This window comes from Aquarana catesbeiana, linkage group LG03 (genome assembly GCF_042186555.1).
Source record: "Aquarana catesbeiana isolate 2022-GZ linkage group LG03, ASM4218655v1, whole genome shotgun sequence".
Classification (NCBI taxonomy): Eukaryota; Metazoa; Chordata; class Amphibia; order Anura; family Ranidae; genus Aquarana; species Aquarana catesbeiana.
The window spans coordinates 473,788,522-473,815,590 of NC_133326.1; the positions used below are offsets into that span (position 1 = coordinate 473,788,522).

At 39.1% G+C, this 27,069-nt stretch overlaps 1 protein-coding gene across 25 annotated transcripts in view; it reads left to right on the forward strand.

The window, feature by feature from the left end:
• Positions 1–27,069, forward strand: part of LOC141132494 (protocadherin gamma-C5-like) — a 751,191-nt gene that overhangs the window by 457,230 nt on the left and 266,892 nt on the right. For 2 of the 25 annotated variants that reach the window (XM_073620969.1, XM_073620979.1), the window contains exon 1: positions 295–2,908. The exons of 22 other annotated variants lie outside the window; for them this stretch is intronic. In XM_073620969.1, coding sequence (XP_073477070.1) covers positions 461–2,908 — 2,448 coding nt within the window. In that variant the 5' untranslated portion in view covers positions 295–460. Of the gene's footprint in view, positions 1–294; positions 2,909–6,630; positions 9,248–27,069 lie in introns of those variants that run through there. One more of the 25 variants, XM_073620983.1, reaches the window with a different exon arrangement.

The following is a 27,069-nucleotide window of genomic DNA, read 5'->3' on the forward strand; positions in this document are numbered from 1 at the left end:
ATAACTGTATTTATTAAAACACACATATGATCTTAACTGGGGGCAACTGGCAATTGTGTCAATTGTGTCAGCATGACAGAACTCTATGTATAATACAATATTTTTGTTAGCTTCTTAAAAAGCAGAATGTGAATTTTTTTTTTTTTGGATTTACTTACATTAAATTGGTATAAAAAGTTCATAATACTGGCCAGAAGAGGGCAGGCTTGACATGTGTTGTTTACAGCTAGATCTATTCAGACTAAGCCTACACTCTCCTCCCCCTGGCTCAGTGATTCACCCTCCCATCTTTCATCACACACAAAGAAGGGCTGCTGTACAGAAAAGACAGTGCTGCGGATGTGTTTGTCTGTGAATGAATTATTTTTTTGTTGATAAAAGAAGCAATTTTGTCAGCTACAAGCATTGTGGATTACACAGGATCTATGTTCCATCAAATACCAAGGAAGCATTGTAAGATATGGACATCAGAGACTGCTGTCTGTGTTGGAAATGGCAAGTAGCTTTCTCCCTTCTCCTTTGTAGCTGGGGCTGGGTCTCTGGGCAGCTTCGTTATTCTATTGTGGAGGAGTCTGATCCAGGGACATGGGTAGGAAATGTAGCTCAGGATCTGGGCATAAAACGTGCAGAGATTGCTCAACGCAGATTACATTTGTCATCTGAGAAATACCAGAAATATTTTATTGTAAATAAGGAAAATGGAGGCTTGACTGTTAATGACAGGATTGATAGAGAGATCCTATGTGGATCCAGTGTCAGCTGTGTGTTGCATTTAGAGTTGGTTGCTGAAAATCCTTTAGAGCTTCTCAATCTAGACATAGAGATTCAGGATATTAATGATAATTCTCCCACATTCATGTTTGATAATTATGTTGTTGAAATTACAGAATTGTTGACAAGTCCCGGTATTCAGTTTGCTTTAGAAATTGCAAAGGACTTTGATGTTGGTGTTAATGGTGTTAGTCAGTACACATTAAACACAAATCCTTATTTCTCATTGTCTGTAAATAATCGTAAGGATGGCACTCTCATCCCTGAGCTGATATTAGAGAAGGTGTTAGATAGGGAGGAGAAACAAGAACACAATCTTATTCTCACTGCTATAGATGGTGGAGAATCGGCTAGATCAGGATCCTGTCATATCACAATAACAGTGTTAGATATTAATGATAATCCACCTGTCTTTGATCAGAAGGTGTATAAGATCAACCTTAAGGAAAATCTCCCTTTAAATACAGTTGTATTGTCATTAAATGCAACAGATCTGGATGAAGGGGCAAATGGGGACATTCTGTATTCCTTTGGCAGTCACACTTTAGAATCCGCAAGACAGTTGTTTGGTTTGAACCAGAATAGTGGAGAAATCTTTACCAAAGGATATCTGGATTACGAAGAGTTACATTTTCATGAATTATCAATAAAAGCAGAAGATAAAGGATTACCCAGACTGATAGGGAATTGTCTAGTTCAGGTGGAAATAGAAGATGTCAATGATAATGCCCCAGAAATGTCCTTCTCCTCTTTGATGAATGAAATTCCAGAAAATATACCCCTCGAAACAACTGTAGGAATAATTAAAGTAAAAGATAGAGATTCAGGAAAAAATGGTGAAATACAATTGGATATGTCACCACAATTACCTTTTAGGATCAGCGCACTTAAAAATCATTTTTCACTCATCACTGATGGGAATCTGGATAGAGAAAAAATAACCCAATACATTATTCAGCTGACAGCTTCTGATTTAGGCTCTCCAGCACTGTCTGCTAAGATGACTGTTATTCTCAGGGTTTCTGATGTCAATGATAATGCTCCAACATTTACACAATCTACCTATAATGCCTTTGTTAAGGAAAACAGTGACCCAGGGACTCTTCTATGTACAGTGTCTGCTACTGATGCAGATGAAGGGGTTAACTCTGATCTGGTATACTCTATAGTTGAGACCCAGATAGATGGAACCTCTGTATCCTCCTTTGTTTATATCAGTTCTAATAATGGTGATATATATGCTCAGCGTTCCTTTGACTATGAGCACATTCAGACTCTACAAATCACCATAAAAGTAGAAGATTCTGGATTTCCCAATTTATTTTCTACTGTTCCTGTCTTTATTTTCATATTGGATGCAAATGACAACTCTCCCACCCTACTGTATCCAGAGCACTCTGAGGATCTCATTGTCCAAGAGAGAATTCCAAAATCTACAAGTGCTGGATATCTGGTGACAAAACTGACTGCAGTGGATCTGGACTCTGGTCACAATGCCTGGCTGGCTTTTAACTTCAATGACATCAGCAGTTCTTCTCTCTTCCAAGTATCAAAACATACAGGAGAGGTCAGGACTATACAAGGATTTCATGAGTCAGAAAATACAGAGCAGCGACTAGTCATTTCTATCAGTGATCATGGGGATCCCCCATTATCTACCACTGTCACAGTACTTGTCATGATAGCAGATGATATTGTAGTAGAAAGACCCAAATCTGGAGATTTCCACAGAACTTCCAAGCCACCGTCAGATATGACTTTATATTTAATCGTTTCTCTTGTGGCTATCAGTTTAGTGTCCCTTGTAACATTCATTATATTGTTAGTGAGATGCCTGAGAAAGGAAAGTTATGGTTACCGTAGCAGTTGTTGTTATCTTAGTGGATCTGAATCAAAATCATACATGGATCAATATCAGCCGGCTCTTTTCCTGAACACAGATGGAACCCTAAAATACATGGAGGTCAGGATGGTTCCTCCAGGAGGACAAGGACAATGTTATCAAACTAATGTACCCCCAGCCCCACAACAGAGGGATTCTGCTTTTCTGCAGTATCTGGATTTTCCCCAGCTACGGGAACTAGTTAAAGACAATGATAGTACATCTGATACAAGCTGTATGAATGATCCCAGCAAGGTGAGTTGTTTTTTAAACCTATAGATTATTTGAAATGCATTCTCACGATCTTTGACAATGAACAGGTTTTGTTAAGGACACTGATATCTTATTAAAGGTTTGATGGATCCAAACAAGATTCAGTACATTATTTTTAATAATAGATCATTTCTTATGTACCAAAAATACTTAATGTAAAATTTGTTACTCTTTTTTTTATAGTTGCTCTTGTTGCACTTGTAACTGATTGATCCATAAAACACAGAGAGCACGGCTCAGCCCTGCCCCCACTCCCTCCTCACTGGCTGTGATTGGCAGCAGTGGGAGCCAATGGCTCCTGCTGCTACATCTCAGCCAATGAGGAGGGAGAGACCCAGGAGAGCCCTGACTCTTGTGCACATTGCTGTATCAGGATCAGGCTAAGGTAAGTATAAGGGGGGGGGCTGAGGGGGGAGCTGCACACTGAAGGTTTTAGAACCACTTTACCATGACTGGATAATTGTATTGAATCGTCAAATGATTTATTGTTTCCTTTAGTAAATCAGCCCAATAGTGTTTAAAAGCTGTTTGAGACAGTGGAGTTCAAATTTATAACACTTCTTAAATGCTGTGCTTGGCCAAAAAAAAAAACAAAAAAAACATCTTTAGTACATCTTTGCAATACATTCATACAGTATTTCCCATGAATAGAGAAAACACCTGTTTATTCTTCCAGAACCATCGGGAAATATTGCAAAGATGTACTGAAAGTGTTTTTTTTTTTCGTCAGGAAAAGATTAAGTAGAAGTTCATCCTAACATTAAAATCTGTAAATCTACAGGCATCCACATTCCAAGGTTAACCTAGCTAGCCCTGTAAAGAAGAAATCACTATACAGTGAGGGAAAAAGTATTTGATCCCCTGCTGATTTTGTACATTTGCCCACTGACATAGAAATGAACAGTCTATAATTTTAATGGTAGGTATATTTTAACAGCATTTAAAACAGAAAGATTTCTGGCTCCCAGGTGTCTTCTATACAGGTAACCAGCTCTTTAGGTAAGCATTGGAGTTGTTCATACTGCTGTTTACATTTTCCAGTAGTCATCTGAATGTGCCTTTTCTTGAATTAGTCGGTAAATACAACTAGCGTTAAATGCCAGCATGCTGCCTGGATACCTGCCCCCTAATATGTCTATTGTGTGTAGCAGTGTAAACTTGCCAGTTGTATGTTACTATACTTTGGGTTATAGTCTCAACAAAGTTGCATTAAGTTAGAGAGGTTATAAGAAGTTGACTATTATCATTTAATAATTTTGTTCCTTACATTGGTAGTATATGCTTTCGTTTTTATATGAAATTTTTTTTTATGTTTATTTAAGTGCATTTATTTTTCTACTACCACTTTTAGTTTGTAGGGGGGGTTTATAAACATGCCTGTCATGCAACATAATAGAATATTTGGTAAATTTCTTATTTTTTCTATATTTTAAAGAATAATATATGTGCTTACATGGCATTATATCATGTAGTTTATGGACAAGTGTAGAATTTTTTTTGAGACTGATGTACCGCAGTAGTAATCTTACACAGCATCAGTATATTATCGTCCAATCAAAAAGAAATTCAAAAAGTAAACATTTTATATATATATATATATATATATATATATATATATATATATAACAACGGGACACAATCTCCACTCCAATGCAAAAGTTTACTGAAATATTTTAAACTTTTGCATTGGAGATCGTGTCCCATCGTTTTTTTTATTGAATATTGGTGGACCATTGGGAGCCCACAGTGACACTGCTCCAGGAAAACAAAGATATAAGAGAGAAGTAACTCACCCTATTATTTGACATATATATATATATATATGGTATATAGAGAGAGAGAGAGGGTAGGCAACCAACAAAGGCCCCTGCACGGAGCCAGATTATCCACAAGGCAACCCAGACAGGAGTCTAAGGCCCAGTGAATTTTTAGGGGGCAGGTACAACCGTAATTGTCCTAAAGTAAAAAAACAGATATCAGTCAGGGCCACATTCTCCCTAAATCCTTTGCCTTTAGGTATACAGATTTTGCTTCCTTTTTATTAACGCTATATGGTTATTGTGGTTTAATGCAAACTTGTTTGCTTAGTCTAGCTGAAAACAGTAGATTCTTAATGTTTATTTAACATTCCAATTCCTGTGCTATTCTTTCAAAATCAAATATGTACTCTCACAATCCAAACATATGCATGTAATGTTTTAAACCAATATCCTAAAATGTTGCTAATATGTACACTATTAATAAAAGCATATTAACAGGCCCAGCTGCTGTGGTATAAACAATGCAAATATGGCAAACATTGTGAAAATTTTGCAGTACTATCTTTGTTCATCTACTTTTCACAAATCCCCATAAATGTGTGCATCCAATCATAAATTATAAACACACACAGTGAATGATACAAGAAAAAACATTAAAGTAAAGTCCAACAAATAGCACACTGCACGTTTAACTAATGTTCTATATGTCACTGCTGACTCCAGAAACTCCATCTTCTATCTGTAAACCTTTATATACCTTAAAAGAGGCAAAATCTTCCAATGGGAACACTTGCTCCAATGACAACTGTCTACGAGGTCACTTCCCTTTCTTTAGAGAGATTTTCTATCACTTCCAATTATGTTAGATGGATTGAAGGTGAAAGGAAACCTCCTTTAAACAATTTTACCTTTTTTTTTACTGTATCCAAAGTAATAAAAAAGAATATTTGGCGTTAATTACACGTTACCCTTATGACTCAAGCCACTCACCAGAAATATATGACATCTGTAAAATAAGCAGCTCCAATACACTTGGTATAATGTTGTAACTTTTTTTCATTTATTCCTGTATTCAGCCAGATAAGGATTCTGATTCCCTTCATATTCTTTTCTTTGAAATACTAATTCCAATAGAATAATATCACAAGCTCTTGGGAAACCAAGATGCGTCAATAATGTTGCTGTACCCAATGGTCCCAGAAATGTCATCTCCTGCATGTGTGATTGGTTCACTGGTTTTCTTGGATGCCTGCATTAACTTACAAGTCAAGTTTTAGGTACCTTTGATGATTTACTGTCTAAGGCCTGTGCAATCCTAAAGGGATGCAAACATTGCACTTTTCTTAACTCACAGAAATTTTCTCAGATGGTTATAATGACGGCAAACCCTATAATTAAAAAATTGCTTGGAGAAAGGACAGGGCAAAACTAACACATGCTTCTTCAGAACAGAGAAGATTATGAATCTGCAACAGAGGTTGCTTATATCCTTCTGATATGCATAGATCAACAAAATTGGTGTTATCCTAAAAAAAAAGTAAACTATGCATATAGGTTTGCGAACCTTCACCAGGAAAAAGTGTATTAACTGACAACTAATAAAACTTCCACTTTCTTTTCCTACATTCTTTAAGTATTATTTTGTTTTTCCAGATATAATGGAAATTATTTTTATCGCAAGTAATATTAAGATGTCTGTGTTGTCTACTACAATTTAAAACTAAATATTATTTATCTAGTTCAGTTAAAAAAAATAGAGATTGAGTTTTTGATATTCCTCTAAACAAATTTTTAGCTTGGATAATCTTGCTTAGGATGAAATTAGAACCAATGACCAGCAGAGGGCAGGCTTGCCATCCATTTGATTACTGCAGTTACAACACAGGCTCTTCTAAGTCCATCTCTGCTCTCTCCTCCCCCTGGCTCAGTGATTCTCCCTCCCTTATTTTCCATCAAACACAAAGAAGAGCTGCTGTTGTGCTCATAAGAGAATCCCATGGATTATTTATTTATGGATAGATCATTATTTAGGACTGGAAAGCAAAATCTGTAAACTTCATGCATTTTGGATTACAAAGGATCTATGGTGCAACAAATATCAAGGACCCTATCTTAAGATATGGACATCAGAGACTGCTGTCAGTGTTGGAAATGGCAAGTAGCTTTCTCCCTTCTCCTTTGTAGCTGGGGCTGGGTCTCTGCGCAGCTTTGTTATTCTATTGTGGAGGAGTCTGGTCCAGGGACATGGGTAGGAAATATAGCTCAGGATCTGGGCATAAAACGTGCAGAGATTGCTCAGCACCGATTGCATTTATCATCTGAGAAATACCAAAAATATTTTACTGTAAATAAGGAAAACGGAGGCTTGACTGTTAAAGACAGAATTGATAGAGAGATCCTTTGTGGATCCAGTGTGAGCTGTGTGCTGAATTTAGAGGTGGTTGCTGAAAATCCCTTGGAGCTTTCCAGTTTAGAAATAGAAATTCAGGATGTTAATGATAATTCACCCACTTTTTTAATCAATGAACATAATATTGAGATCACAGAATTATTGGCAAGTCCAGGTGCTAGGTTTGCCTTGGAAATTGCAGAAGATCTAGATGTAGGTGTTAATGGTGTAAGTCAGTATATATTAAGCAAAGATCCATTTTTCTCATTATCTGTGAAGAATCGTGTAGATGGCACTCTCATCCCTCAGCTAATATTAGAGAAGGTGTTAGATAGGGAAGAAAAACAACAACACAATCTTATTCTTACTGCTATAGATGGTGGAGAACCAGCTAGATCAGGATCCTGTCATATCACAATTACAGTGCTAGATATTAATGATAATCCACCGATGTTTGAGCAATCGATTTATAAAATTAACCTTAAGGAAAACATACCTTTAAATATTGTTATCTTAAAATTAAATGCCACAGATTTGGATGAGGGTGCAAATGCAGAGATTGAATATTCTTTTGATAGCCACACATCTAAATCTGCAAGGAAACTATTTGTTTTAAATAGTCAAAATGGAGAAATTTATGTTAACGGATCTGTGGATTATGAAGAACTTGCTTTTCATGAATTATCTATCAAAGCAGTAGACAAAGGACTTCCTAAATTAGAAGGTGACTGTGTGGTACATATAAAAATAGAAGATGTAAATGACAATTATCCTGAAATTTCATTTGCTTCAGCGATAAATGAGATTCCAGAAAATGCACCTACTGGAACTGTTATGGGATTTATTAATGTACAAGACAAAGATTCTGGGAAAAATGGAGAGATCAAACTGGATCTGTCCCCCACCATGCCATTTAAAATTAGAACTCATAAAAATCGTTATTCATTGGTCACTGATGGCAGTCTGGATAGAGAAAATATTTCCCAGTATACTGTTGAGCTGACAGCTTCTGATTTAGGGTCTCCGACTCTGTCTAGTAAGGCAACTGTCATTCTCAGTGTTTCTGATGTTAATGATAATGCACCAACATTTACACAATCTACCTATAATGCCTTCATTAAGGAAAACAGTGACCCAGGGGCACTTCTATGTACAGTGTCTGCTCTTGATACAGATGAGGGAGTTAATTCTGATCTGTTATACTCTATAGTGGAGAGTGAGATTGATGGCTTCTCTGTATCTTCTTTTGTTTACATTACTTCTAATAATGGTGATATATATGCTCAGCGTTCTTTTGACTATGAGCACATTCAGACTCTACAAATCACCATAAAAGTAGAGGATTGTGGATTTCCAAAATTATTTTCCACTGTCCCTGTCTTTATATTCATATTGGATACAAATGACAACTCTCCCACCCTGCTGTATCCGGAGCACTCTGAGGATCTCATTGTCCAAGAGAGGATCCCAAAATCTTCAAGTGCTGGATATCTGGTGACAAAACTGACTGCAGTAGATCTGGACTCTGGTCACAATGCCTGGTTGGCCTTTAACCTAATTGACCCGAGTAGTTCGTCACTATTCCAAGTGTCTAAACATACAGGAGAGGTCAGGACTGTACAAGGATTTCAGGAGATAGAAAATACAGAGCAGCAACTTGCCATCTCTATAAGTGATCATGGGGATCCTTCATTATCTATCACTGTTACAGTACTTATTAGTATAGCAGATGATGTTGTAGTAGAGAAACCCAGATCTGGGGGTTTTCTCACAAACTCCAAACCACAGACAGATATGACTTTATATTTAATTGTTTCTCTTGTGGCTATCAGTTTAGTGTCCCTTGTGACATTCATTATATTACTGGTCAAATGTCTGAGGAGGGAAAGTTATGGATATAGTAGTAGCTGCTGTTATCTTAGTGCATCTGAATCTAAATCATACATGGATCAGTATCAGCCGGCTCTTTTCCTGAACACAGACGGAACCCTAAAATACATGGAGGTCAGGATGGTTCCTCCTGGAGGACAATGTTATCAAACAAATGTGCCCCCAGCCCCACAACAGCGGGATTCAGCTTTTCTGCAGTCTCTGGATTTTCCTCAGCTACGGGAATTAGTTAAAGACAATGATAGCACATCAGATGCAAGCTGCCTAAATGGCCCAAGCAAGGTGAGTTAAAAGTGCAGTCTACTGTGATTTACCTAGCAAATATTTATGTAGAAAATGGCAAACTTTATATCTTATCGATTTTCTATTCTTCTTGGATGAATTAGTAAAAGAGGGTGCATAAATAAGTGCTTACATAGAACTGCTTAAAAAGTTCAAGCAGTATGAGAGTTTATATTTCTCTTGTATGCTTTTTCCTTTTTTTAAGGTATTCCTGTTTAAAACAAACATGCTGCATGTAGACACTGCCAGCATGTTTCAGTGACGCATGAGCATGTTCTAAGAACTTCCTACTGCATAAACCACTTCATACAATTAGACCCTTAATGCTTTGCACCAAATAATATGGTGACCTACTGAGAGGTTCCTTACTGCATTATGTGAGTCTGGGTGGGGGTGACTGTGTAAAGAGTCCATGATTACAAAAAAATGAAACTCTTAGATCATGCTGGTGCTCCACAAAGGCTCTCTGGCAGTTATTACAGGTATGATGTTAACCCATGAGGTAAATTTTATAAACCCTAACTCGTGGCAGGTTTTCAAATGGTACTCTTTTTTGCAAAGAATAAAGAAAAATATTTTAAGGTGGAATAATTAGTTTATTTTTATGACAGTGCAACATAGGGGTGTTGAAGGTAATCTAATCCCAGTTATCTTTTTTCTATCTCAGTTAAAAAAAGATGTATTAAATAATATTATACTGAAGAACAATTCAAGCTTCCATTATTTAAATGGCTGTGATCATGCGTGTCTATATATATATGTCTGTGCACCTAGATCATTGTATATATCTGTGGATAGAATGTGCAAAGCTAAACCTGCTATGTCCAGTACACTTGGCATTTTTATCTTACAGGGAACCTCACATAAAATACCACTACTGTTCTTTCGAGACAATATTTAATATTACTTTCCTGGCCGTCATGCTGATCATTTGAAATAATTCTAGATTTACTAAAGCTATCCATACATAAATTGAATTTTGTCTGTTTCCTGTTGATTCAGCAAACATTCTATTCATGCATGCCCCTGCCAGCACCCCCAGCTCAACAAACTTTTATCTAAGGATTGAAAGAGCCGGGTAGAATTTTGTCAGAAGCCAATCAGCTGGATGGATGGTGGATGGTGGAATCTACTAGACTTCTTTCATTCAGCCCTTAGGTTGAATAAAATAAGTCTATGCATGTATGGCTAGCTTAAGCAGGAAAAAGTATGCAAGTTGGAAACCATTCACCAGCTTCATATTTTACAGGGTAACTACTTCCAGACCACCGCACGCCAATATACGTCCTAAATTTGAAGTGGAATATCGTTGTTATGGTAGCAACTAGCTGCCATAACCCCGGTATCCTCTTCTTTGGCCGGCAGTCTGGTTTCCGATAATAGTGGTCTCCGTGGCGGATTCGCTGTGAGATCACTTTTTTGGTGGCGTGAGAGGGGCCCCCCTCCCTCCGCGCTCGGGTGCCCTCCACCGCTTAACGGAGCCGTCGGCAGCGGCAGAGGCAATCGGATGCTGTCCCTTGTGTGAAATGGAAACGAGTGAGGGGAAGATGGCCCCCACCCGTCTCCATATCATTGCAGGGTGGAAGCGGCGTCAAAACGTCACTTCCGTCCATAGCTCTTAAAGGGACTTTTTTTTTTTTAAATGACAATTTTTTTTTGTATTGCATTTTAGTGTAAATATGACATCTGAGGTCTTTTTGACCCCAGATCTCATATTTAAGAGGTCCTGTCATGCTTTTTTTCTATTATAAGGGATGTTTACATTCCTTGTAATAGGAATAAAAGTGACACATTTTTTTTTAAAGAACAGTGTAAAAATAAAAAATAAAAGGTAAAATAAATAAGAAAAAAAAAATTTAAACATGCCCCGTCCCGCCGAGCTCGCTTGCAGAAGCGAACACATACGTGAGTAGCGCCCGCATATGAAAACGGTGTTCAAACCACACATGTGAGGTATTGCCCTGATCGGTAGAGCGAGATCAATAATTCTAGCCCTAGACCTCCTCTGTAACTCAAAACATGCAACCATGATAGGACCACCTGGGGCTGATTTCCCGTGGATGTCAGGTCTGATCGAGTTAAGCCGGTAGGGAAATTTGACCGTGTTTAAATTGTGGAAAGAATGGTAATGTGACAGTTTAAGAAGACAAAATTATATGAGGAATGACTTACGAATTATCTTTTATTTGTAAATAATTAATATCCTGTTATAGATTCCAATAAGGATTTTAACAATGCCGTCTAAAATCTATAGATAATTAATGTGTTAATTTTGTATATATAATCCTAATTAATTATCTTCGGTTTGTAAATAATTAATATCATGATTTAATATATATTCATTTTTATTTTTATCATTAACTTTTAAATTTATGTAATAGATATAATTAATTGATTTTATTAGCCACTATAAAATAAATAAAGGGTGTATGAGGTATAGAGAAGCCACTTGGATTGCTGGGGCTGGCTACTTACATATTAAAAGAAAAAAAGTTACTACATGAACTAATAAAGCGGTGCGGGTGATACACCAAACACACCGCACAACGGCCGTCCAACCAGAAAGCAAACAGCAGTGGAAAGGACCCACAATTGGGAGAACAACTCTTACCTTGTGGATGATATAGGTGAGATTATCCTAAGGAGGTGGTGAGACAGCGGTGTGGAAAGTACCGCATCACTGTAAGATCAAGATGAGAGTGTCGGCAATAAGCCGACAACGCCATCTTAAATGTACACGGTCCCACCGGAAGTGAAGGGTCAGCCGACACTCGCATCTTGATCTAGTAACTTTTTTTCTTTTTATATGTAAGTAGCCAGCCCCAGCAATCCAAGTGGCTTCTCTATACCTCATACACCCTTTATTTATTTTATAGTGGCTAATAAAATCAATTAATTATATCTATTACATAAATTTAATAGTTAATGATAACAATAAAAATTAATATATATTAAATCATGATATTAATTATTTACAAACCGAAGATAATTAATTAGAATTATATATACAAAATTAACACATTAATTATCTATAGATTTTAGACGGCATTGCTAAAATCCTTATTGGAATCTATAACATGTGGCACTAGACATCATATGCTGTTGCCTATACAGATTCCAATAATATGTATGCTGCTTATACATAGGTTAATACCAGCATGATTATCAACTTTAAATCTTCTTATTTTTGTAAGTCATTAATCATATAATTTTGTCTTCTTAAACTGTCACATTACTATTCTTTCCACAATTTAAACATGGACCAATTTCCTTACCGGCTTAATCCGATCGGACCTGACATCCACGGGAAATCAGCCCCAGGTGGTGCTATCATTGGTGAATGGCTGTGAAGTGGTGTGATTTAGTGGTTCACTTTCTTTTATCAGACCAGGTGAGCATGTGTAATATTTTTTGTACATAAATGTTCTTTATCTGAATAACCTGTTGGTGTTTCTAAATTGATTATGGGATATGCATCATTATACTAATGGTATGTTTCATATTTTATGTAATCTAGATGAAATCAGTAATGCATGTAGTGCCCTGATGAAGCGATAAGCGAAACATGTTGGCTGCTCCTGCATACTTACACAAATTGATTTCATATACCAAGGTGTAATCTAAGGTCACAATATGTATTTTGATTGTAATTAGACTGTATTGTCTTTTATCCATTTGTCTCATCAAAATGTATATTTTTATACTAACCGTTGTCGGTATTGCTCACCTTCAAATAGACACATTATCTCCATTCAAAATCCCACTATCCTCTGAGAGAGCCATGTCTCCCTTTTCACAATCTTCTCACTAATACCAGGGACTGGGAGTAATGTTCTGTTTCTGAAAACCATCCAACTATATATGTATATAGCAAAAAAACCTGTTTTTAAATTGTAAACAATGAATCTCAAAAAGAGGCTCGGTCCTTAAAGCGGAGGTTCGCCAAAAAAAAATGTTAAAAGCCAGCAGCTACAAATACTGCAGCTGCTGACTTTTAATATATGGACACTTACCTGTTCAGGGAGCCCGCAATGTCGGCAGCTGAAGCCGTTCTGTCCGTAGGCTCTCGGCTGCTGCCGCCACCATCCTTGGTAAGGAATTCAGGAAGTGAAGCCATGCGGCTTCACTTCCTGCTTCCCTACTGCGCATGTGGGAGTCACGCTGCGCATCCTCACTAGTCCCCGCTGTCTTCTGGGACCTGTGTGTCTCCCAGAAGACAGCAGGGGAGGACAGAGTAGGCGCTGGAAGTGGCGTAGGTCACCGCGATCACAGTGGTGATCTATGCCAGGAAGTGGGAGCAAATACCTGTATTAGACAGGTATCTGCTCCCTCCTCCCCCCTGAAAGGTGCCAAATGTGACACCGGGGGGGGATTCCAAAAAGTGGAAGTTCCATTTTTGGGTGGAACTCCACTTCAAGTGGTTAATTGGCTCCTGTAATTTTTTTTGTGATAGTGAAACAGGTTTAGTCAGTCTGTGTCTTCACAAAATCTATGAAAGGTTTCTTCTCTCCTTTCAGTCTGCCAATATGACTTAATACTCAGACAAAATTATAGCATTTATACATATTCATTATTTGATTATACAATATTTGACGTGTTATTAGAGATGGTTGAATCTGACCAATTGGTCAAGGGCCCAGTGTATCCTATTTAAAATTCTGCCAAAACAATATGAAATTTGGCCAAACCAGATGATTTATAAAACTCCACAGTACTATAGATATCAGCAGGGCTGGACTGGGACAAAAATTTGGCCCTGGACTTCACCCAGAGCGCCCACTTTAATTTTGAAAACATGCACATAACCAGTATATAAAACCATACGCAATTGCGCAATATGGATACTTATTGAGTTTGTTATGGATCTGAGGGAAGCGGTGCGGCCTTTGTATGGGGCATCAGAGCGACCTAGAGGAAAATTGACACCTTCCCCCCGGTAGGGTGACCACACTTCCAGACTGCCATTCAGGGACAATTTTGCCAAGGACCGGGGGGGAATGTAGTCTCAGGGTTGACGGGGAATTCAGCAGTGGGGGTAATTTGTCGGGTGAATGGCTGGTGCTGGCAATGAAAACATCCCGACACCATGCTTAATATGGTGTCAGGATGATCAAATCACATTATTTCTATTACTACATTGTAATATATAATGAAATAGTTCAACTCACCAGAATGCAGAATCAGTGGGAACCATTGCCTGTTACCAGATGCAGCATGTCATTTGCCACCGCCGCCTGCCACCAGACGCAACGTGTCATTTTCCACTATCGCCTGCCACCAGATGCTGCGTGTCACTTGCCACTGTCGCTTGCCACCACATGCAGTGTGTCACATGCCAATTCATCTGCTGCCAGAGAGAGTGCAAAGAGAGAGAGAGCAGAGAGAGAGATAGAGAGATAGAGAGAGAAGGGGGGCAGAGAGAGAGAGATAGAGAGGGGGGACAGGGAGAGAGGGGGGGATAGGGAGGGAGAGAGAGGGGGGAGAGGGAGAGAGAGAGAGGGGGGGCAGAGAGAGAGAGGGGGCAGAGAAACAGAGAGAGGGGGGACAGAGAGAGAGAGGGGGGGCAGGAAGAGAGAGGGGGGCAGGGAGAGAGAGGACAGTGAAAGAGAGAAAGAGAGAGGGGGACAGGGAGAGAGAGGGGGGGCAGGGAGAGAGAGAGAGAGAGAGGGGGGGACAGGGAGAGAGAAGGGGGGACAGGAAGAGAGAGAGGGGGCAGGGAGAGAGAGAGAGGACAGGGAAAGAGAGAAAGAGAGAGGGGGGACAGGGAGAAAGAGAGAGAGAGAGAGAGAGAGAGAGAGAGAGAGAGAGAGAGAGGACAGGGAAAGAGAGAGAGGGGGCAGGGGGACAGGGAGAGAGAGAGAGAGGGGAGGATAAGGAGAGAGAGAGGAGGGACAAGGAGAGAGAGAGAGAGAGAGAGAGAGGGGGGCAGGGGGAGAGAGAGAGAGGACAGGGAAAGAGAGAAAGAGAGAGAGGGGGCAGGGAGAGAGAGAGGGGGACAGGGAGAGAGAGAGGGGGGACAGGGAGAGAGAAAGAGAGAGAGAGAGAGGGGGGCAGGGAGAGCAAGAGAGAGGGGGGAGAGGGGGGCAGGGAGAGAGAGGGGAGAGAGAGAGAGAGAGGGGGGGAGAGAGAGAGAGGGGGGGAGAGAGAGAGGGGGACAGCGAGAGAGATAGAGGGGACAGGGAGAGAGAGAGGGGGACAGGGAGAGAGAGAGGGGGGGACAGGGAGAGAGAGGGGGGACAGGGAGAGAGAGAGGGGGACAGGGAGAGAGAGAGAGGGGGGACACGGAGAGAGAAAGGGGAGGGGGCAGAGAGAGGGGTCCGGGTCTGGTCAGTGACAGTGCTCATATCACTCACTTGAATGGTGTAGGAGGGGCTTTAATGTGGCTGTCGAGTCGACTACTTGTTTAATCTTCCCGCTCCCTCTTGCTCTTCATCGATGTAACGCACAGGCAGGGAGAGAGGGTCGGGAAGCAGTGTGTCTCAAGCCTGGCTCATTCACAGCTTAGACTGAGAGCATTGTGCGAACCCCCTCTTCTAGGGCAGCGGCACCGAGCCGCTGCCCACACACTGACACCAGGGATGTCCTGGAGGATGCAACGGCCGTCAGAGAACTTCTGTCCCCACCCACCAGCGTGACATTTCAGACACCTATTGCAGCGGCAGAGCCTATCGGCTCTGTGCTACAGGTGGTGGGCGGGCCGGCAACGGATGCAGTGAAACACTGAAGCATCATCCCGACCCACCACTCCTGAATTGCCGCCTCGGTCCCATGGTAGGGCCGGCCCTGGGCAGTACAGCAGTGCTCAAAATAATGGCTGCATGGGCCGCGCAGCCATTATTTTGACAGGCTGTCACTGAAACCGGCCTACTGAGCCATCGGCCCACCGGGAAACTCCCGGTAGTCCCGATGGCCAGTACATGCCTGGATATCAGCGAAATAAGGATACTTTAAAAAGAATTAGCAATCTGTAATAAGGTGAAGAACAGTAATCACTCTGAGGGTAAAATAGTGTAACTGATCAAAAAACACAATAGTACAGTGACATTACTTTTCTTGTCACATAAATATACAATATATCATTTAAACTAGATCTCAACCTAAGTTATGGCTCATAGAATGATTTCTTTTTTTCTGAAATACAATTGAGGTCCAAAATTACTACTAATAACTAAGAGTATAACTAACAGGAAGCTCCCAGAAGAACAAGTACTTAGGTTCCTTTCCACATACAGAATTTTAATACCAGGGCATTATTACTGGGAGTATATGGGAATTGTATTACAGGGAGTACCCAGTTATAACTTTTTTTTCCTTAAACATAAACTTTTATTGATCAAACAAAAGTATTGTATACAAGATATACGTCAATAAAGTTTCCGAGACAAACATGTAGGATCACATACAGGATAGTATCAGCTATCTTACCATATTTTCCCCCATGTTATGCATATTAAAACAGGTCCTATAGTATCATGTACATTACAAATAATTTCAAATTGCACAGACTATGCTGGCTAAATCTCTGCTGCCTTTCGCTCTATGTGTGTGATGTTAGGTATGCTGTCTCGTGAGTCGTCTTGTGTCTATTCTCCACTCACATGCAGGTTTCAGGTATCTTAGTCCATTTGTCCCATATTTTATCATACTTTGAAGGGCAACCTCTGTGGGAATATATAAGTTTCTTATAAGGCAAAGTGTTATTAACTTCCGCTATCCAGTGGGTAATCTCCGGAGGATTGGGACTCATCCAGACTCTAGCTATAACCTTTTGTGCAGAGAAAAGTGTTTCATGTAGAAATGTCTTATTGAATTTATTGATCTCTGGATCTGATAATATTCCCAGGAGCCATATTTTGGGTTGAAGTGTTACAGGAGAGCCCATAGTGTCGTGGAGAAAGCGTAACACTTGTGTCCAGAATGGCTGGATCCGTGGGCATTGCCACAATAGATGGAAGAAAGTACCTACAGCTTGGTTGCACATTGGGCACATAGTGGACTGATTGCTTTTGTACCCAGTTATAACTTTAAAAGCCTGATTGACTGTGACACGTGTAGAGTAGGGATGAGCTGAACACCCCCTCGGTTCGCTTCGCACCAGAACATGCAAACAGACAAAAAATTAGTGCGAACATGCGAACACCATTAAAGTCTATGGGACACGAATGTGAAAAATCATGTGTGGCCTGGTACGTTTCAGGAGGGGGGCGCTCTCTCATCCCCCCTCCCTTTCCCTGCGGCCTGCCAGGTTGCGTGATCAGATAAGGGTCTGTATGGATTGTGGGGGGGACCCCCCACGCCATTTTTTTTCCATTTTGGCGCAGGATTCCCCTTAACTACTTTAATACACTATATTATATATACTACACTGCCTGAATATAGATTCTCCACTGAAAATATACTAGGCTGTATATATATATATATATATATATATCTATATATTATATATATATAGATATATATATATATCTATATAGATATATATATATATCTATATATATATATTAAATACACTGCCTGCACTGACTGAATATAGATTCTACACTGAATATCTAATCTAATATATATATATTTTTCAAATACACTGCCTGCATACCCCCAGATGCCACCATCCCTATGTGAATGGGTATGGTATTGTACCCTTACCCATTCACCAAAAAAAGTGTCAAAAAAGTAAAAAAAAAAACAGGAGACAGTTTTGAACAATTCCTTTATTAAAAAAAAAAAGTGTCCCGCAATGTCCTACCATCTTCAATCACGGCATCCGACGATCCCAAGGAAAAAATGGAAAAATGGAGGCGTCCTGCAGCTGCCGTCTTTTTGCTTTGACAGCAAACTGAGTGACCCCACCCTGTCTGACGTTATGTGACATCATGTGACGTCAGAGGGAGGCGGGGTCACCCGTTTACGTCACCGGGTGGCCCCGCCCTTGACTTTATAAGAGCTGTCAAAACAAAAATACGGCAGTCAGCAGACACATCCCATGGAGTGGGCGTTTTTCAGTTTTTTCATACCCATTCACATAGGAAGAGGGGATCTGGGGGCCCCCTTGTTAAAGGGGGATAGGGGGCTTCCAGATTCTGGCAATCCCCCCGCCCGCAGACCCCCAGGAGGTACGTTCAGGAGGGGGACAATCTCTCGTCCCCCCTTTTCCTGCGGCCTGCCAGGTTGTGTGCTCAGATAAGGGTCTGTTATGGATTTTGGGGGGACCCCCACGCCATTTTTTTACAAAATTTTGGCGCAGGGTTCCCCTTAAAATCAATACCAGACCTGAAGGGCCTGGTATGGATTTTGGATTTTGGGGGGGACTCCCACGACATTTTTTTACATTTTGGCACAGGGTTAACCACTTCAATACACTACATTATTTATACTACACTGCCTGAATTGAGATTCTACACTGAATATCTAATCTACACTAAATGCAGAGTATATACTAGACTGTATATATACTGTATATATCAATACACTGCCTGTACTAACTGAATATAGATTCTACACTGAATATCTAATCTACGCTAAAATATATATATATATATATATATATATATATATATACACATATATATACAAGACCATATATATATATATATATATATATATATATATATATATATATATATATATTACACTGCCTGCAAATAAGCTGCCTAATCTCTCTTCATTCATTACACTATACGACCTACACTATACGTAGTGGCACTTTATATTAGTATAATGGAGCAAGCACTGTCCATAATTTAATTATTTAATATACATGTTATTAATCATACTAAGGATAAAAAACAGACACATACGCATTTTGCAGCATCTGCATCTTCAGAACCATGCCTTAGGACTATGAATATATACTGTATATCATGAGGTAGTAAATATTGATTTTCATGTCCATCTAAAAGAATTCTCAATAATGTAAATAATTATTACAATTATAATATTTGTAAGGGGACAAACTAAGCTTAAGGCTCCTAATAAGGTCACTCGACAAAATAGGGAGGGGTTAAGCATGTGATGTTATCATGCTGGTTCATGCCACTTTTTATAAATATAAGGACAAACATGGGATTTACTGCTGATAAAACTCAAGGTGGCCTAAGCTCTTGTTTTGTGATGGGACCCTATGCGGATGACAGTCTTTATATACTTGCATGCTGTTTATCATAACTTAAACCTCCAAAAACAAGGTGGTATATATCTACATATTGACACATATTGACTATTCTGCACAAGTGACTACAAAAACTAGATTTATATGAGTGAGGAACAATGCTGATTGCCAAGAGAGAAACCCCCAGAAAAGAAGACATGAAGGAAACCTGTTGGAAGGAGACATAGAAAGGAAACTAATCAGTTGGAACAGGACCAAGTTTAGGGGTACTGCCCTTATGGTGCATGGTCAGAGAGAGGTAAATTATCTAGCAGAGGCCAACAGTCACAGAGATAAGCAAACCTTCCAGTCTGAAATGGGGAGCAGAACTAAATCTGACTCCCCACATCCACTCCATAAATCCTCCATGCATGGAGCACCCAGTGGTGCACGTTCCCTGATGTTCCTGCCAAAAACCATAGGTGTGCTCCACAATGGAACACACCTGCAACATCGCGTGATGACATAGCTGATAGATGTCACCTTCTAGCCAATGTGTCGCAACCTGCAAGAACCTGCAAGCACCTACAACTGTGCAGTGAGGTCAGCAACATAGACTGCCCACTAAATATATCAGTCCTGCCCACACCAATATTATGGTATTGGGCAGGACACTGATGGTTAGGTGCAACACCACAGTCTGTGAGTCCCATGCAAAGAAAACCAAGGAAAGGACACAGAACCAGGGAATATCACCATTGAATGCTAAAAAAGGATAGAGCAAGAAGATGACCCGAGTACCTGTGAGGGAATAGAGTCAAGGGGACAGGTGGTTAGGTGGCATCGGAGAAAAGTTTAGCAGTATCTTCTGTGATAACAGATTTAAAAGGGGAAAGTAGTGAGGGTGGAGGTGGACACTGCATGTTAAGTGAGGGGAGATATCAAAACAGTGGATCTCATCACAAATTGCATTTATCTTGTTTTTGAAATGATTTAAATGATTAGCTACATCCTGGGCAGTGAATCAATAAGTGGGTGAAGGCAGTGGGGACAATAATGAGACTGGGTGAGAGAGTGTTATTGAGCGTGAACAAACAGGTCTGTTTGGCAGTATGGAAGAATGATTTATATTTTAGGAGAGCAGATTTACAAAAGGTGAAGTCATGCAGAGATTTAGCTTTATGTCACACTTACTCAAGAGCATGGCTATATCTTTTGAGACTTCTGGTGTCGCCTGTTTGCCAGAGTTGTAGCAGTTAGGGTCTAATGTAGCAAGGGGAGAAAGTATGTCCAGGGAGGTTGAGAGCGAGCTGTTCTTGACAAAAGTGGCCAGGTCAGGGCAGGACAAAGGTAATAAGTAATCAGTAGCAGAATAGAGAAGAGAAGGGTTAAGGCTTTTACAGAAAACTGTTCTCCTTTGGAGGGATAAGACGTTGTAGATTATAGAATGTTAGATTACTGTCTGCAACTAAATTGAAGTATAATGAAGACCTTTTTGCAGATTAGTGTACATTTTTAGAGGCTACTTAACTGACACGCCATTATTTCAGTAATATTGGATTTTCAAGGCATCAAATAGTATGTTTATCCTTTAAACTCTATCAATAATATGATTGTAGTCTTTAACCCTTTGCTGACCGCTGCATGCCGATATACATTGGCACAATGGTAGCGGTGGGCAAATGGGCGTACCTGTACATCCCCTTTAATTGGCGGGGCTAGCGGGCACGCGCGCTCGCCCACCGCGTACAGCGTGACCGTGCCCGTGGGCCCTGGGACTCAATGTCCGCCGGTCTCCCGGTGAACGTGTCACGGAGCCTAGTGACATGACAGAGATCACTACTCCCTGTCATCGGGAGCAGTGATCGCTGTCATGTGAGTGGTAGCCCATCCCCCCACAGTTAAAATCACTCCCTAGGACACACTTAACTCCCTGATTGCCCCCTAGTATTTAATCCCTTCCCTGCCAGTGTAATTTACACAGTAGTCAGTGCATTTTTATAGCACTAATCGATGTATAAATGACAATGGTCCAAAAATGCCCAAAAAAGTGCCAAAAGTGTCCGATGTGTCCACCATAATGTCGCATTTACGATAAAAATCACAGATTGCTGCCATTACTAATAAAAAAAAATATATAATAAAAATGCCATAAAACTATCCCCTATTTTGTAGATGCTATAACTTTTACGCAAACCAATCAATATATACTTATTGCGTTTTGTAGAATAATACATATTGGCCTAAACTGAGGAAAAAATTTGTTCTTTTATATATTTTGGGGGGATATTTATTATAGCAAAAAGTAAAAAATATTGCATTTTTTTTAAATTGTCGCTCTTTTTTTGTTTATAGCGCAAAAAATAAAAACTACAGAGGTGATCAAATACCACTAAAAGAAAGCTCTATTTGTGGGAAAAGGGTGCAATGTCGCATGACCACGCAATTGTCAGTTAAAGCGTCACAGTGCCGAATAGCAAAAAGTGCTCTGGTCAGGAAGGGGGTAAAATCTTCCGGGGCTGAACGGTCAAAATTGTGTTTCTTTTCATGCATAATTTTACCCTTAATAATACATTTAATAGTAGCTTAGAAAATTTCTAAAATCTTAACTCAATTTTTGAGTAGGAATATCTTGTATAGTGTAGCATATTGTTTTCTAGTACCGGGGACACAGCCATTTTGTAAATTGCACTGAATTATGTATATTAAAATGTTAAAATATAATACAATTTTGCTGACAGCTTTCAAATTATCATACAGTCATGATAACTGAACAATTATTATTATTTTACTATGTTTTTAAAATATAAATAGAAATAATAACAGAATATGTGATTTTCTGCTGAAAATTCATACATGACATTAAAAGAGTAAAGGTTACATTATTGACCAGTAGAGGGCAGCCTTGGATTATTTAGTTTCTATACTAAATCCATTCAAGCTAGCTCTGCACTCTCCTCCCCCTGGCTCAGTGATTCACCCTCCCATCTTGCCTCGCACACAAAGAAGTGCTGCTGTATACAGAAGAAAATGCTGTGGATGTGTTTTTCTATGGATGGATATTTTCTTCAGTTGTGAAAAGAGGAATTTGCCAGCCACTGGCAGTGTGGATTACACTAGATCTATGTTCCACCAAATATCAAGGAAACACTATAAGATATGGACATCAGAGACTGCTGTCTGTGTTGGAAATGGCAAGTAGCTTTCTCCCTTCTCCTTTGTAGCTGGGGCTGGGTCTCTGGGCAGCTTCGTTATTCTATTGTGGAGGAGTCTGATCCAGGGACATGGGTAGGAAATGTAGCTCAGGATCTGGGCATAAAACGTGCAGAGATTTCTCAGCGCAGATTACATTTATCATCTGAAAAATACCAAAATTGTTTTACTGTTAATAAGGAAAATGGAGGCTTAATTGTTAATGACAGGATTGATAGAGAGATCCTGTGTGGATCCAGTGTCAGCTGTGTGTTGCATTTAGAGGTGGTTACTAAAAATCCATTAGAGCTTTTCAAGCTAGACATAGAGATTCAGGATATTAATGATAATTCTCCCACATTCATGCTTGATAGTTATGTTGTTGAAATTACTGAATTCTGGACAAGTCCTGGTGCTCAGTTTGCCTTAGAAATAGCAAAGGATTTGGATGTTGGTATTAATGGTGTTAGTCAGTACATATTGAACACAAATCCTTATTTCTCATTGTCTGTAAAGAATCGTAAGGATGGCACTCTCATCCCTCAGCTGATATTAGAGAAGGTGTTAGATAGGGAGGAGAAACAAGAACACAATCTTATTCTCACTGCTATAGATGGAGGAGAACCGGCTAGATCAGGATCCTGTCATATCACAATAACAGTGTTAGATATTAATGACAATGCACCATCTTTTGATCAATCAGTTTACAAGATTAAGCTAAAGGAAAATCTCCCTTTCAATACAGTTGTATTGCTATTAAATGCAACAGATCTGGATGAGGGGGCAAATGGAGAAATTCAGTATTACTTTGATAGTCACACTTCAGAATCCTCAAGACAGTTATTTGAGTTAAACCAGCATAGTGGAGAAATCTTTCTTCAAGGAAATTTGGATTATGAAGAATTACATTTTCATGAATTATCAATAAAAGCAGAAGATAAAGGATCACCCAGACTGATAGGGAACTGCCTAATTCAGGTAGAAATAGAAGATGTCAACGATAATTTCCCAGAAATTTCTTTCAACTCTTTGACAAATGAGATTCCAGAAAATGTACCATTAGGAACAACGGTGGGAATAATTAATGTGGGCGATAAGGATTCTGGGAAAAATGGTGAGATACAATTGAATATGTCCCCTCATTTGCCTTTTAATATCAGAACAATAAAAAATCATTATTCATTGATCACTGATAGCATTTTGGATCGAGAACAAATTTCACAATACACAATTGAGGTGACAGCTAATGATTTAGGATCTCCTGCATTGTCCAGTACAATGATTGTTATTCTCAGGGTTTCTGATGTTAATGATAATGCACCAGCATTTACACAATCTACCTATAATGCCTTCATTAAAGAGAACAGTGACCCAGGGACTCTTCTATGTACAGTGTCTGCTTCTGATGCAGATGAGGGGGTTAACTCTGATCTAGTTTATTCTATAGTGGAAACCCAGATAGATGGATCATCTGTATCCTCTTTTGTTTACATTAATTCTAATAATGGTGATATATATGCTCAGCGTTCTTTTGACTATGAACACATTCAGACTCTACAAATCACCATAAAAGTAGAGGATTCTGGATCTCCAAAGTTATTTTCCACTGTCCCTGTCTTTATATTTATATTGGATACAAATGACAACTCCCCCACCCTGCTGTATCCGGAGCACTCTGAGGATCTCATTGTCCAAGAGAGGATCCCAAAATCTACAAGTGCTGGATATCTGGTGACAAAACTGACTGCAGTGGATCTGGATTCTGGTCACAATGCCTGGTTGGCCTTTAATCTCATTGACCCTGGTAGTTCTTCACTATTCCAGGTGTCTAAACATACAGGAGAGGTCAGGACTCTACGCGGATTTCAAGAAGCAGAAAACACAGAGCAGCAACTTGGCATCTTAATAATTGATCACGGGGATCCCCCATTATTTACTACTGTCACTGTACTTATCAGTATAGTAGATGAGGTTGTAATACAGAGGCCCACATCTGGAAATTTTCTCTCAAACTCCAAACCACCATCAGATATGACTTTATATTTAATAGTTTCTCTTGTGGCAATCAGTTTAGTTTCCCTTGTTACATTCATTATATTACTGGTGAAATGTCTGAGGAAGGACAGTTATGGTTATAGTAACAGCTGCTGTTTCCTTAGTGAGTCCAAACCATACACAGATAAATATCAGCCAGCTCTTTTCCTGAACACAGACGGAACTTTAAAATACATGGAGGTCAGGATGGTTCCTCCAGGAGTACAGGGACAATGTTACCAAACAAATGTGCCGCCAACCCCACAACAGAGGGATTCTGTTTTTTTGCAATCTCTGGATTTTCCTCAGTTACGGGAACTCATTAAAGACAGTGATAGCACATCAGATGCAAGCTGTCTGAATAATTCAAGCAAGGTGAGTTATACTTTAAATCTACATTTCACTCATTGGAATATGGCAGACTTCAGATTTGTTGGAATTAATGAAATATGGTTATACCTTCCTAGATAAATGCATGCAAAGTTAGAGATAGCATTCCACCTGTTTTGTGCTTTTTTGCTATTTAAAAGATTCACGTTTAAAGCTAAGTTATTATTATTATAACCCTCTAGGGCTGACGTCAGGCACCAACTTTCTGTGACACTGAAAGCAAACTTCAATGTTAACTAGTATGACCAAGAACTCCCAGTCTTTCTTTACATACACAGTTATTTAGTGAAGTTAACAGGCAGCACAACCTAACTGCCTCTCATAATGCAACGTGGTGACCTATTCAGAGCCGTCTTAAAGGAGAAGCATAGCCAAAGCTCATTTGGCTATACTTCTTCTAGAGATCACAGGAATGCAGTTCGTTTTGTGACAGTCACCAGCTCTCTGCTCATGGAACACTGAGAACTGAGTGATCAGCAGTCTTTGATCACTCAGTTCTCAGTCTAAGAGCTGGCTGGAGTTAGAGAGGATGCCGTGAGGGCATTCCAAAGCTTTCACCCCATGTGGTTAGTTTATCTTTTTGAACATATTATTTTTTGTAATGCTTTTGCATTCAGTAATCATAGTACATTTTCAAACTGGTCAAACAAAAAATTGCATGTAATATTTAATGTTTAGTTTTTTTATTATTTACATTTATTTTTGTTAATTCTACTTGATATTCTGAGACATTTTATGAAAGATTTTTTTGCTCACTTTTATTGAGTGTTTACCCAAGCACAGCTATTTACAGCCATTCAGTTGTATTGGTGGTTGTACGTGGCTTATGTGACTCTCCAGGCACCTGAAAGTGCTGGGGATTTTACGCCTCAGCACACAGGAGCTAGTAAGCATTCCGTGTGCATGAGGGCTTATGTTAATTCTATGATTATTCATAAAATAGGGCGTTTATGAAGAGACCACCAACAAGTTAAAATAATAGGAAAGGCATAAGTGTTACAGACTGTCTAATTGCAGCAATATTTTTCCTATTTCAGATATAATAAACTGTTGTATATTATACTAATGAAAGCTGCAAGTGTATACTGAATTAACAACGGCTGTGTTCAAGCTGTCTGCAAGCATCTCTCTGTAAACAGTATTTTATAAGCCTCTGTGGCTACAATGGGTACCGCTACCTATCATGATTGCTTATTGCGTTTAGTATATTTATCAATCTTATATTTAAGGGAACCTGTGTATATAAGAGATAATAACTAATGCGCAAAAACCAAAATAGGAAAAAAGACAAGGAGCCGCCAACATTAATGGTATACTCACATAACCTTACTCAACATATGATAAATATATATATATAGCGCTACCTCAGTCCCAACATGAAGAAATAATAATTAATACGTCCAAGGCAAAAATAGACACAAACAGGTAAGGCTCAGTACAGCAATGTGTACATATAAAGTGCAAAGTGAAACACAAAAGAATAATCCAGTCTCACACAAAATATTGTGGAACATCCAACCTCACATGGTAAAGTGTAATAAATAAATCGTAAATAATGTCTCAAAAAGTGTCCATCAATATTGAGCATCTGACATGAATAAAACCACCAGAAACTAAAGAATAATAATAACATTCATGTTCACAAGTGTGCGATACACAGATGTAATAAAACAATGCGACTTCCCACAATTTAACAAAGTGCAGTGTGCGTGATCAAGAAAAATAGCTGAAGGACCCCATAATCATAAACAGGCACTTCACAACTGCAACTTCCAAACAAAACAAAAAAAATTGCTACATATGATGTGTATATAGCTAAAAATAATTAATTTCACGAGTATGCAATTCACAGATGCAATAATCAATGCGACTGAAAGGATATATGATTTCTAGCAAAGTGCAATGTGCATATAATAATAATAATATTGAAATTCATACAAAATGTAATGTGCATATAGTTCAAAATTCCACAAGCATGCAATTCACACATGTGATAATTGAATACAACAAAAATATATATAATTTCTAACAAAGTGCAATGTGCATAATGGATACATAAATAATATTCAGTGAAAAATAAAATAAGTAAACTATCCAATTGACTGTGAGTTCATATCTCAAA